The sequence below is a fragment of the Neovison vison genome, chromosome 3, assembly GCF_020171115.1.
Source record: "Neovison vison isolate M4711 chromosome 3, ASM_NN_V1, whole genome shotgun sequence".
Taxonomy (NCBI): Eukaryota; Metazoa; Chordata; class Mammalia; order Carnivora; family Mustelidae; genus Neogale; species Neogale vison.
Window position 1 is genome coordinate 60,740,317 of NC_058093.1, and position 13,120 is coordinate 60,753,436.

Consider the following 13,120-nt stretch of genomic DNA (forward strand, 5'->3'; position numbering starts at 1 on the left):
TTTTCAAAAGAAAAATACGTATCACAACACTGAATTGTCAAGCGGTCATGTGCGTCTGCACATGTGAAGAAAGGAAGTAACCACTTGCTTCTGAATAATGTAAAATGGATGTTAAAGTTCAAATAAGTGGTGGTGAAAACAGCACACACATACACACACACAAACACACACGCTAATTTTATATATATATATATATGTATGTATGTATGTATTAGAACTTTATCTTAGTGGCCTCGATAGTTCAACAAACTGTGTCCCTTTCACTTTGCAAAATACAGTTTCAAAAATCACAATAGCCAATTCTTGTTGAGAAACGTGAGAATGGGATTATAGAAATATCTTTCTGTTTGGAGTTGGACACATTTCTAGAGAAACACATTCTAAATGCATCTGAAATATATTTTCCAACCCACAATATATGTAAATTTACAAAGAACTATGGTAGGAATTAATTTGGACTTTTTTGGATGTATTCTTCTGAAAACTGCATAGCCAAGTACTATGCAACCCATGTAAATTGACCTTGCTATTTTACATAGCATAGCCTCTGGATAGCTTTTATCACTTGCCCAGATGGTGTTTGGCCTATGTATTTTAGTGGAATGGTTTATTTTCTCCTTGATAGGTTTCAAATGCACAAGAAAACATTATACCCGTCTATCTGCATTTGAGTAGAATACAAACTGACTAATAGATAAACATTCTGTGTGAAAGTAAATAGCCTTAAAGTATACTGCCTTCACATTCCATTGATCAGCTCGGTCAGCAAAGTTTTCCATATTGTCACTAATGTTCTAAATATTTTGGTGAGAAGCATGCCAGGAGTGTAGGGTATTTCCATTTGTGTCACACATAAGGTCATTACGAACTACCTCTTGAATTTCTATTGATCCTTCCACTGAAGTGGTTTCCTTCACTTCCTTTTTGTTCCCGTTGGAAATGTTATTGCAGTTGTGAAGAAGAGAATTAGGGGCTGTTAAGTGGACTGGCTCAAATCCCCCAGCCAGACGGCAAGGGATTTGGACTGGCTCATTACCTTACCTTCATTAGTAGCCTTCTCCAAATTCTTAGCAGTCAAAAAGAGGCCAAGAGTACGAAGCCTGCTCACGCAGTTGTCCTATCACCGATTGTACACATTCACTTCTCAAGATGTGGCACCCCACCCCCACCCCAAGCTCCAGAAGGGACGGTCAGAAAAGAGCTCATTATTAGGCTAGTCCATAGAAGAGCTCATAATGCTGCCATGCAGAATCAAAGAATCATAGGAGAGCACTATCTACTCAAAGGTCAGCCTTATCTCCCCCAACAGATCTTCATTTCTTCAGCATGCCCAATTTCCTAAGAGATCAAATCCAAGAATTCATGAGGCTAAATGAAATTCACACAAGACTTCAGCTTCTGCCTAAATACATGGATTTTTGACCACTCCTATCTCAAAGTAATTTTGAAATCACTTAAAGCTAAAAGCCAATACGGATGACTTTTAATTTATTTTCAGTTTTATAAATGTGTAAAACACAATAGTGCAGTCATATTTGGCATTAACTCATACTAGACACAAAAATGTGGGTCAATATTGGATTTTCCAAAGTTGTCTAAATAAGACTGGGTTTGTCAAAACTTGCCAGTTGCTTTCAAGTGAACACAGCATGTTGGCGGAAATGAAATGTAATGTCTAAAAGACAGAAAATAGGTCAGCACTGTGCAAAAGTAAACTTGTCAGTGAGATCAATATGAACCTACAAGTTAATGAGGGTATTAGAATTTCCTTACAATAAGAGATGTGCAGGGTAGAGCCAGAACACGATTATAGCATTTGTTCACTCGTGAAAAGCAGAGGACATATTTAAATATCATTTTTTGTATCCTTAATGAAAGGCACTGCTTTTTAATATGGAATATTTATATGTAAGCACAGTTTTAATTGATAGAATATCACAGTAAATTAAATTTTGGTTCATTTGCTCAGTTTTTTGCAACATGAAAAATACGAAAAAAGGGGAGCGATGATTAAGCATCATAAAATTTCAGAAATATGATGACGTCCTTCATTAGCTTTCTCTATGTTAAGTGTTCAGAGAATTTGACATTGTGAATGAAATCAGTCAAAATTTTTGAAGGAAAAAAAACAATAACAGAAAGAACTTTCTTGGGGCTTCTCATTGCATTTATTTAAGTTTTTAAAAAATGTACACCACTTTTTGAATACATAAAATGCCAGTGCTTTGCAACAGTTTTGTTACTGCATCTCTCAACTAAAAAAAAAGGAAGAAAAAAAAAAAACCAGGAAAAATACATTCAAAAAGCCAGGCTGTTCTGCTTATGCACGGGCAGTGGCTCTGGAAAGCTACAGCCTACACTGTCTGTTCAGAGGCATTGCCGAACGTCAGTTAGCTATCAATGAAAAGTTGCACATAAAGCATTAAAGGATACAAAGAACAACTTGGGGAGGGGGAGCAGGAGAAGAATGGAAAATTAAGAAAAATACCACATATTCTGGGGGTGGGGGTGGACTCAGGCAGAAGCAAGCATAAGACTGATGTTTCTGGAAACTAGATTTATGGGAAAAGAGATAAAACAAAGTAACGTGCTTGACAAGGTAGAGTTGTGTGTGTGCGCATGTGTGCGCGTGTGTGTGTGTCCACTTCCAATTTTCTGTTTTACTCTCCAAGAGAAATATAACAAAACTGAGGTAGAAATGAATGTGGGAGCACTATAGCCCAGAAGATTTCAAAATGAGAAGCAAAATTGCACTGAGAAGAGAGGAGTCAAAAAGGAGAGGGGATACAGATGTTCTTTGTGGATATAGAGAAGTTGGTTGGTTGGGTTTTGTATTTGTTTGTTTTTGCTTGCTATCTTCTGCATTCTATCAAACAGCACGGCAAGCCTATAAGCTAGATTAGTGAATAGAAGGACACCATTCCCAGCAGTTTGAAGAGAGAACTCGCAAACTACCACCACCACCAATGCAGTAAAAGGCAGTCCTAGTTTTTAGGTACTGTGACTTTCAGGGTCCTAAGCAGGTCTTGTGGCCGAGTGTTCTAGACACTAACATGAACTGAATACGTAGCTTTCCATTAACCAGTGTACCTTTTAAGAACATTTTCACTTCATTATCAAGGAGCAATGTACGAAGAACTCTTGCAGTTTTTGACATAAAGAATTATTCTGCTCTGGTTAATTCCCCATAATTAGTAAAAGAATCTTTTTTTTAAAAAAAATCCTTCCATTTCTACTTTAAATGTAAATATTCAGTTGTATCACACGTCAGTATTTTTCCGGATACATTCAAAGTAATTTTCCTTGCTATTTTCCAATTGTTGAGGTAAACATACATTTTTAATATAAAGTAACATTGAAGCCTATCCCATTACTCTCAGCAGTACATAGTGCTTTCAACACATTCCTTTGAGGTACTGTACAAATCACAATCGCTTTCCTGAGTTTTTGCAGACAAGAACATTAAAAGAAATGAACCGCAGAAATTAAGGTCCAGATTACCGTTACCCTGTTTTACCTGTTCTTAGCTTAATACTGCAGAACAGACAGGATTGAGGAATACTGTTGCTCTTAAAATGGCAAAAATCTGGTTTTCTGTCGTCACACAACCGTTCATCTCTTTAGTCCAATAATGTTTGAAGTTAAAGCTCTTTATATTAGCACATGCCACCAATGTAATTGTGAGGCAAACAAAAAATAAAGCACCACTCCAGGCACTTGACAGCAACTAAATCTCGAGAACAGCAGAATGGAATCAACACACGAGGTTCATGTCCTTCTGAAATCAACACACTTGCACCTTGCTCCTTGGTGAGTGTTGTCTAGCTTGAACTGAACTGAGCGTCAACAGATGCTTTCTGTCCTCTGGGGCTCTCAAATCAGAAGCTCTCATTTGATGCGGTTTTGTTTTTGTGTTTTTTTTTTTTCCCCTCCAAATCTACCCTGACTCTAAAGATGCAACTCAATCGTCATCTTCCCCAGTTTACCCTTTGCGATTTAAACACTACTGGAAAGGGGCTCTAGACCCTATGTAGCAGGTTTTATGCGTGTGTGCCAACATTCATTACATTTTTTTTTTAAAGAAGTTATCACTGACTGCAACCAAACATTTTGTTCCATTCAACATACATATCAAGCTCTTTTTGAGATATGCTAGGCTGAATCTTGCAGAAAGCATTTTCAAAGTCTTGATATGTAACGGGCCTCAACTGGCTGGGTATGATGGCTGAAAGGTCTGTGGCTGGCATGGTATGGAGGGGGCCCACCGCTGCTTCCTGACACAAATGAGCCACGTCTAGTCCAGAAAAGCCTTCTGTGCGCTGGACGAGCAGTGCAAACTCCTTGTCATTGAGACAGTAATTGTGCTGTGAAAGCAGTTGTACTATTATCTGGTGCCTCGCTGTGCTGTCAGGAAGTGGGATTAAAAGTCGTTTCATGAAGTACCTCCGAAGAGATTCATCTATTTCTTCTGGTTTACTGGTGGCACAAATTACTACGATTTGGTCCTCAGCTGAAGTTAGTACAGTGTCCAGCTGCATCAGAAATTCCGTTCTCATCCGATTGACTGGACTGTGTTCCTCGCTCACTTGAGAGGAGAGAAGCATGTCAATGTCACTGACAAAAATCACCGAGGGCTGGCGACACCTGGCCACGAGAAAAGAGGCGTGGATAATTTTTTCTCCTTCTCCTAACCACTTGGCAACGAGTCCAGAACCGGCGATTTTAAAAAAGGTGGCCCCCAGCTGACTAGCTATGCATCGGCCCAATAATGTTTTGCCTGTGCCCCGAGGTCCGAATAAAAGGATGCTCCGAGGTGAGGCCGTCAGTCCACTGAACGCGTCTGACCTCAACACCGGCCATAAAACTTCCTCTTTAATGACAGCCTTTACCAGGTCGAGACCAGCAATGTCATTCCAGTCCACCGGGGGTCCTTGGGTGATAATCTCATTGGTTACCAGGTCAATGAGGTGGGTGTCCGTATTCTTCAGTTGCTCGTCCACAGAGTGGTTGGATGAGGTAGCTGCCCGGAGTCCAGGGCCTTGCATTGGGTGAGAGAGGAGCTGCCTGTGCTCGTCCCCGTGCTCACTCATTACCGGCGACGTGTACTTCCCAAAGGATTCACTGGATCTTGATCCCAATGAATTTTTAGCAGTACTATAGGAAGGAGGGGTCAGAGCCCTACTGGACTGGCTGCTGAATTTCCTTTGCTGTTCAGAGGACATTAGCTGCTTCGTTGGCTTAAATGCCAAGGACGATGTTTCAGCACTTCTGTCAAAGCCATTCCCCCGATTTGAGTTTGAAATGCTGTTGTCGGGCATTCTGTACATAGGACTCTGCGTAGATCTCTGTTGGCCATAGCTGTAATTTCCGTAACTGGAGTCCATATCTCCTTGCCCTGCCATATAGAAAGCTTTCCTTTTGAGGGAACTTGCCGAACTGTTTGTCAGAGCGGAGGGTGCAATGGGAGTCAGACCATGGCCCTGGTAGGTGTAGCCAGGAACAGTAGTGGGGGGCAGCGGGGTAGGAGCGGGGATTCCTGAAGGCAGGTACGCTGAAGGAGGAGGAGGCGCGCCGCCGGGGCTGTACCCGGATCCCACAGCAGTCTGAGGAGGATAGCTAGCAGAGGGATAGCTGTAACTGGGGAGGTTAGAAGTCCCATTGTAGCCCGGGACCAGGGCTGGTGGCGGAGGCGGCGGTGGCGGTGGCTGGAGGAGCCCGGAGCTATGCAAAGGAGAAGGGTGAGGGGAGGGAAGTGCAGGTGCCGGCTGGCTACTGTAAGTAGAATGCAAATACGATCCGTTGTATCCCGGGGCATATTCCTGAGAGGGGAGCCCTGCGTGGAGACTGGGGACGGTGTGGCTCCCACAGGTACTGCTCGAATAGCTCGGCTCGGTCAGGTTGCTGGCCACCCCGGGGGAGCTCCCTATGCTGGCAGAGACGTCTGCTGGAGGGAGGGCTGAACTGACTCCGGCTTTGCTGGCCGCGATAACATCCGGAACACAGTTCATGGGATAAACAGCTTCGGAATTCAAGGAAGGCTGCCAGGGTTCGCTTTCATTTTTCCGACCGTTCACGAGGCCGGATGGGGCATCCGAGTAGTTGCTGAGGACGGGGCGGTCCACGGGGCCCTCTAAAATGCCAGAATACTTCTCTGCGTATTTTTTGAGTAGGTTGGATGCAGTCAGAGCAGAAATGTCGTCATTGGCCCAGGCGTACTGATAGGTGCGCTGCAGATGACCTCTGTAGGCTTCCACTTTGTGGGCAGGAGACCGAGTAGTTGAGGTGATGTCAAAGTGCTGTTCTGGCCACTGGGCATGCTCCGGCGTCCACTGCATCTTCAAGCCTGCAGATTGGGGCAGGGGGGAGGGGGGAGGAAAGTTAATTTACCGAGATACTCGTCAGATGTGCAAGAAAGCTTTTCCCTAAATTCTTGGGTAACCTGTTACCTTCCATTAATGATGGAGTTGTTACAAGGAATTCCCACAGTGAGAGCTGTCCACTGGGACCTGTACAGTGTGGACACTTTAAAATGGACTGGATTTCAGTCCTGTGTAAAAAGGAAACCGAATTTACACAAAAACCCTGCAGAAGACCTCATTCTTTGTTCATTTTTTTAAGTAATAAGCAAATCGATTTCCATTAGGCTTAGCAAGTTACTCGCTGAGCAACACAGGAACACACACACACACACACACACATATATATATGTACACACACATTCCCGTCAAATGAGAATCCGATCACAGGTTCTTACGATAAAATATGCATATCTTTTAACTAGGAGGCACGTGATATTATTAACAGGAGCAATATCGAGCCATCCTGTCTCTTCACATCAGAGTTTCTGTTTTATATTTTAACCAATATAAAAATGAGACACAGCTGACAGATCACATCTAGGACCCCTCTCTTATTTGGTACTGAACACCTAGTTAGCACAGTATAATGCTCCCTGCGCAGAACAATATGACACAGACATAGCAGGTCATTCCATAATCCAACTCTCATCTAAAGTGCTCCACGACAGTTTCAAATCTGCTTCGTGGAGTGCAGCAAAGCAATCTCCCAGGCAGCGCTCCATCGCTTTCATCGCACAAAGCCTACAACTCGGTATGAATTACAACTGGCTCCTTTCTGCCTCTCAGTTCTGTTGTTGAGTCTCTGAAAAAAAAAAACAAGTATCACTTGTCTGTCGGTCTTCCAGCTGGCAATCTCCCTCCTTCCCCTATAATCCTTCCCTCTGCTTTACTAAGAGGGGTGAATACATATGCATATATATATATACACACACACGTACATATATCTTTACGTATACCTATTATGTGTGTTTGTATATATGTGTACATCTATGGGGCGGAGAGAAGAGGAAGGAAGAAAGGAAGGAAGGAGGGCAGATGGGCAGGCAGGGAGGGAGCAAACAGGTGAAAGGGAGTATTAAGAGGAGAGAAGAGGGAGAAAATGTGGATTCTCTTCAGATTTCTGTGGGAAACAGTGTGTGTGTGGCATAAAGTCAAGGAGCACAGCTAGATAATGAGATGCTATGGGTGAGTCGATCACCTGCTAGATTATTAACTGAGGCAAGGTGACTTAAGTAGCAAACTGTAAAAACAGAGTATTTTCTTAGTTAGAATCAGAGAATCATTTGAGTTTTACAGTTTAAAGAGACTTTACAAATTACCTTATTTCACAGATTAGGGAACCAGTGCCCAAGGGGATTTAGAACATCCCCGGGACGACGTACATACACTTCGTACACTTCATTACAGTAGAGCATGGGAACCCTGTTTTGCCTCCCAGGGCTGGCTCACCTCATCCTAATCTCTGCTTCATCCGAACACTTCCGATTCCGGTAGGGCTATTTCAAATAGGTCTCCTTCAACTCCTTTGTACTACCCAAAGTGAATTTTATAAACCGCCTTATGCCCTCTGGCAGAGATCCCTTGATAAGAAGGGGGCCTGGCCTGAATGAGGCGTCTGTGGCATCAGCTCCCTGCTGAATTACTGCCGTCTATTTTGACAGCTCCTACACCCTTCCGCCTTCCTCCTCTAACCCCTTTAGCTCTTCATTCCCAGACTCTGGCTTCTGACATGGCCAGCTTTGACTTCCGGAGCTAAACTGAACACAGCCCAGAGTTTGGTAACAGAATGGCATGTTGATTCCCTCCTGACTCCCTCTTCCTTGTTTGCAAAACCACTGCACCAGACACTGGAAGTTAATTAGCAGGATGATGCTGTGCTAATTGTGTTAATTTACAAGGTTTTAGTCAAAGAGAATCATGCCAGGGCTGGCACTGCTGTCATGCTTCCGACTTAATGATTAAGAAATACTGAAAACAAGGTGGGAAGGATTGCAGTAATTACACAATAAATGAATAAAGCAACAGGATTCATTTGCAAATATATTTTACTGCAGTGGTACTCATTTGCATTTGGATTTTTAAAAAGGATCCATGTAGATATTCATTTGCAAATCACCATCTCAGTTAAATTAAGTCTGAATGCTGCACAGTATAACTTAATCAAGCTCTCTATTTTTTTAAATAAAAATAGGAAAGACCTTACTTCACTTGGATATGCAACAGATTCTTTCTTCAATTTCCTTTTCCTTACTCCTCCCAAATCTTCATTATGTTTCTCTTTTAAAACTCGATTTAAAAAAACTAGTTTCATCAATTGGAAAAAAAAAAAAAGTAAAATCCTGATGAAGTACAGCTTGCACCATTTCAGTCTGAGAAAATCTGGGGGTGAGTTCTAGGAGGAACTAAAGTGATATTCTTAATTGTTTCTGCTTTCTCAGTCATTCCTTTTGAAGGGGGCGGGGGAGGGGGGGAAGGAAAACACATCGCAGAATGGGTGAAATGACCGAAACCACACTTAAAGGGGAAAAGATGCAATTTTAATGAAGCAGCATTTCAGGAATCATACTTTCATTAAATTCAACTGGAAATTATTAAGAGCAAATCACCAGGAACCAATCGCAAGTAATCAGTATCTAAATTCTTCTTGTGTCATGGGATTTACTTCAAGCCTTATAAAAAGGAAAGAATATTAATGTGACGCTAATGTAGAACTGTCTAAAAGACCTACAAATTCATTAGTCCTGTAAATTATTTCCAGGGAATTTCTATTAGAATTTTTTCTTTAAAAGATTATCAAATACAGAGTTGAGAAAATAAGAATGCTCATATGCTCTGAGTGGACATTTGATGAGATTGAGACAGAAGAAACATGAATAAATGTCTTGAAAGGAGGCCTCCAAAAATATTTTGGGAGTCACAGGAAATGGAATTTACCACAAACACAACATGACACACATACACACTAAAAGGCATGGCTAACACACATGACAAACATGAAAAAAGCCCATTTTAAAAAATGAAACTGCTCTAGTTTAGAATAATTACTGGAAAAACAAACAAAAAAGGGCACCCTTCCCTCTTACTGGCTTAAAATCTTTTTCTCCTAAGTTAAGCATTTACAAAAGGTGTGCCAAAAATGGTTTTAGTAAGGTATAATCACTGTAAAAGACAGGAATGTAAAGTTTACATTAAAAGGGTCGGTCATTTTCACTCTGTATGTCTGCGGAGTTTAACCCTAGCAAAACTAATACATTTCCTAAGATTTCTGTTTCAATCTGAAATTAAGCAACGATCCTATCAAAATTATTGACTTGGGACAATTACTGGCTATACCATTACCTTTGGATTCTCGTGCTATTTTTGGATGTGCTTACCAAGATAACTGCCAGTTTATTTATTGATGCATACTAACTAATAATCACCTTAGGGGGGCTGCCAAAGGCAAAAGTGAGCTTTGATTAAATAACCTTAAGGGAACAGAATTATTCACATCCCCTGGAACACGAGTACTTATCCCATGTTTTGAAATCATTAATGTGACTCTAAAGCATCAGTTAATAGTTAAGCATAAGCTAGTTTTTACTATCAGTAGGAGCTGAAAAAGCTGGTGTTCAGGAGATTGTCCTGGCCTTGGGAGCACAGAGAGCTTTCTCGTCAGTATCTTGAATTTTAATGCTAATGAGGAGAACCACACTTCTTGTTTGTTATTGTTGTTCTGTTTATTGCTGGTGATATTTCTGGGGTGGAATGGAAGAAAAATGTAGAGCCAAATGTTCTTTGAACAAAAAATTCATGCTCCATCTGACAGTACTGCTGTTCTAGACATGTCGGAAGCAGCATGGGCGTGTCACTTAACTTGGCACGCAAATAATAAGGTGGGTTTTAAAAGCAGCTTTTATATGGTTTCTCTCTGGAACATGCAGAGAGAAATCTCAGAAACAATACTGTTTTAGCACTATTAGAAACATGAACCCACAACAATAACTTCCACTGCTGTTTAGAAATAGCTTAAATAGGTCCAATAAAAATTCAGGAAACAGTGGAAAGTAAGAAAAATAGTTCTTAAAGATAATTGAAGAATTGTTCCAAAACATCAATTTTTATTTTTGAAAGGATCAGGAAATTCTTAATATAGCCAGCAAATTTCACAATGCAATGTGTTTGTTTTTAAAATATGTAATTTAATAGAAAATTGCTTTTAAGAGACGTTAACATACTTGTTTATACCACAATGAGAGGGACTACGGTACAAAGCCTGAGCATTTGTTATTTCATTGCCATAGGATGAAGTTATGTAGATATAAATGAACAAGTCTGTATTTCCCATAAAACTGGACGGTTTGGATACCACTTTCCTTTCTTATCATTTCTGACCACTTTATAACTCAGGTTAATAATTACTAACCAGTTGCGGCCTCATTGCTTTACTTGCTCCATTTTGTTCTTTAACTGTTTTGAAACGACACAACTGTGACATCCTTCGAAGTTCTGTTCTCGCTTCAAAACGATTGAGAAGCTGTTACCCAGAAAAATGAAGGATATAAAAACAACTTTCAGAATGGGAGGAAATCTGAAAGAGGAGACTAAGCCTCTGGAATCTATTTTTAGCACACATTCCTGGAAATACTAATCTAAGGCCTCACTACCCAACCCCCGCCCCTACCTAACACCCCAATGCCGCTCAGCAGTTCATCTGGTCTAAAAAAGCGGTTCCTTCTACAAGGTTCACACAGGGTAATTCTGGCTGCTAGGGACTCTGCCCTCATCTGCAGGTTTTCTCACACTTCTAAGGGCGGGACCTGAGGCAAACAGCTGCAGGCTTGGAAGGCTTGCCAGCTCTAGGATAGCTACACATGCTCACACAGGACCGCACGACGTCACTACACCTGTTACATTCCCTTGGGCCATGGTACCTCTGAACTTTTCACCATCATTTATTTAAATATATTTTTAAACAATCCAATAGCATCGGTACCCATGTTCTCTCTAGAAAGCAATCGCTCCTGGGGTAAATATAACAAAGTACAGTTGACCCCAGAACAACACAGCTCTGAATTACGTGGGTCCACTTATATGCAGATTTTGGGGGGGTAAACACTTGACAATACTGCCGATGTTATTTCCTCTTACGATTTTCTTCATGGTATTTGCTTGCCTGTGTAGAGCTGCCTTTATCATAAGAATACAGTATAGGGGTGCCTGGGTGGCTCAGTGGGTTAAGCCTCTGCCTTCAGCTCAGGTCATGATCTCAGGGTCTTGGGATGGAGCCCCGCATAGGGCTCTCTGCTCAGCAGGGAGCCTGCTTCCCCCTCTCTCTCTGCCTGCCTCTCTGCCTACTTGTGATCTCTGTCTGTCAAATAAACAAATAAAATCTTAAAAAAAAAATACAGTATATAATACACGTGACCTATAAAATACGTGTTGATCGACTGTTTACGCCATTGGTAAGGCTTGTGGCCAAGAGTAGGCTGTGACATTTTCACGGAGTCGAAAGTTACACGCGGATTTTCAAAACCTGCGTTGCTCAAGGGTCGACTTGAATATATTGTTTACAGTCCCCTCAGCCCAACACTACAGATTCATCATCTTTTAAGGAGTGGCAGAACTAACACACAGAACACTAAAAATTTCAGGAAGAGAATAGCCAATTCATTGGCTAAAAATACAGGTGGATGCAGCGAAATGCTTTGAGAGAGCACCTACGAACCTGCTGCAGTGAACCCTGGCCCGGCGCAGTCTCCCCTCACCATGATCCTTCCTGGGGGCGGCGAGCGAATGAAACGTTGGAGCAGACTCAGTAGTACTCTCCGTCTGCAGCCTCACCCTCAGAAGCTGAGGCCCACACAGCAGTGTCTCGTTTTCCCCGCACTAACCCATTTGATCTGAAATCTTCCTTGGCCCATGTCCTGATAATTCCCAGCCTGAAAATGTGAGGCCATATCTAAAAGTGCGGGGCAAGAGCACAGACAGGACATGTTCCCTTTCATCTCTTCCATCTGGTTCATCTTCAGAACACCCCAAATGAGAAGCCCTTGACCAGCTAACTAGGAGCTAACTCATTTTATTTAGTCAGTGACTTGAGGGCCTTCCATATATACTGAGGTTCAGGTCTAAGAATTTTAAGTCAAGGGAATCTGTTTATCAGCCAATGAAACTTTTTCAGCTTTCTGTCTTCTTTTGTAATTTCACATTCTAAATTCTCTTTGATCGTAGAGACTAAGGGAACTTTACAGTGACCTAGTCCCTAATCCCGAAAGTCTGCGTCATAGTTCGGTACTTCACTTACTGTGGTGTCCTGTGGCGTAGAGAGCTATTCTGCCGAACACAGTGTTTTATTTGGAGGCACTGCTAGCTTGGTGGGATAGAAAGGGACTGACAGAAACATAGAGAAGGTTGTAAAATTTTGTCCGAAGAGTGAATGTCCCAAGCTTGGGAATCAGACCACTGGCTCTGCTCATGCCGTTGCTTATTTGTTCTAACCCTGGGGAAGTCACTTAAGCACATCGAACTCACTTTTCTCAGCCATAAAACGTAGACCCTAATGGTATCATATATCGTACTGGATTCTTAATAAGATTACCTAAAGTGATGATATGCATTGAATATCTCTTCCAACTGTGAACTGCTATACAATTAGTTCTTATTCTTTAAAAAAAAAATACAAGAGCATTAAACACAAAACAAAACTGACTAGACAGAAAAAAAGTAAGATCACTCCTAGAATTTATAAATCACTTTTTTTTCCCACCTCAAGACATCTA

General features: G+C 41.6%; 1 protein-coding gene across 1 annotated transcript in view; it reads right to left on the minus strand.

The window, feature by feature from the left end:
* Positions 1 to 1,495: 1,495 nt before the first annotated feature.
* The window catches only part of FIGN (fidgetin, microtubule severing factor), a 126,935-nt gene continuing 115,310 nt past the window's right edge, over positions 1,496 to 13,120 (minus strand). The window contains exon 3 of the mRNA XM_044242221.1: positions 1,496 to 6,343. Within this exon, the coding sequence (XP_044098156.1) occupies positions 4,089 to 6,343 (2,255 nt within the window). The 3' untranslated portion in view covers positions 1,496 to 4,088. The remainder of the gene's footprint in view (positions 6,344 to 13,120) is intronic.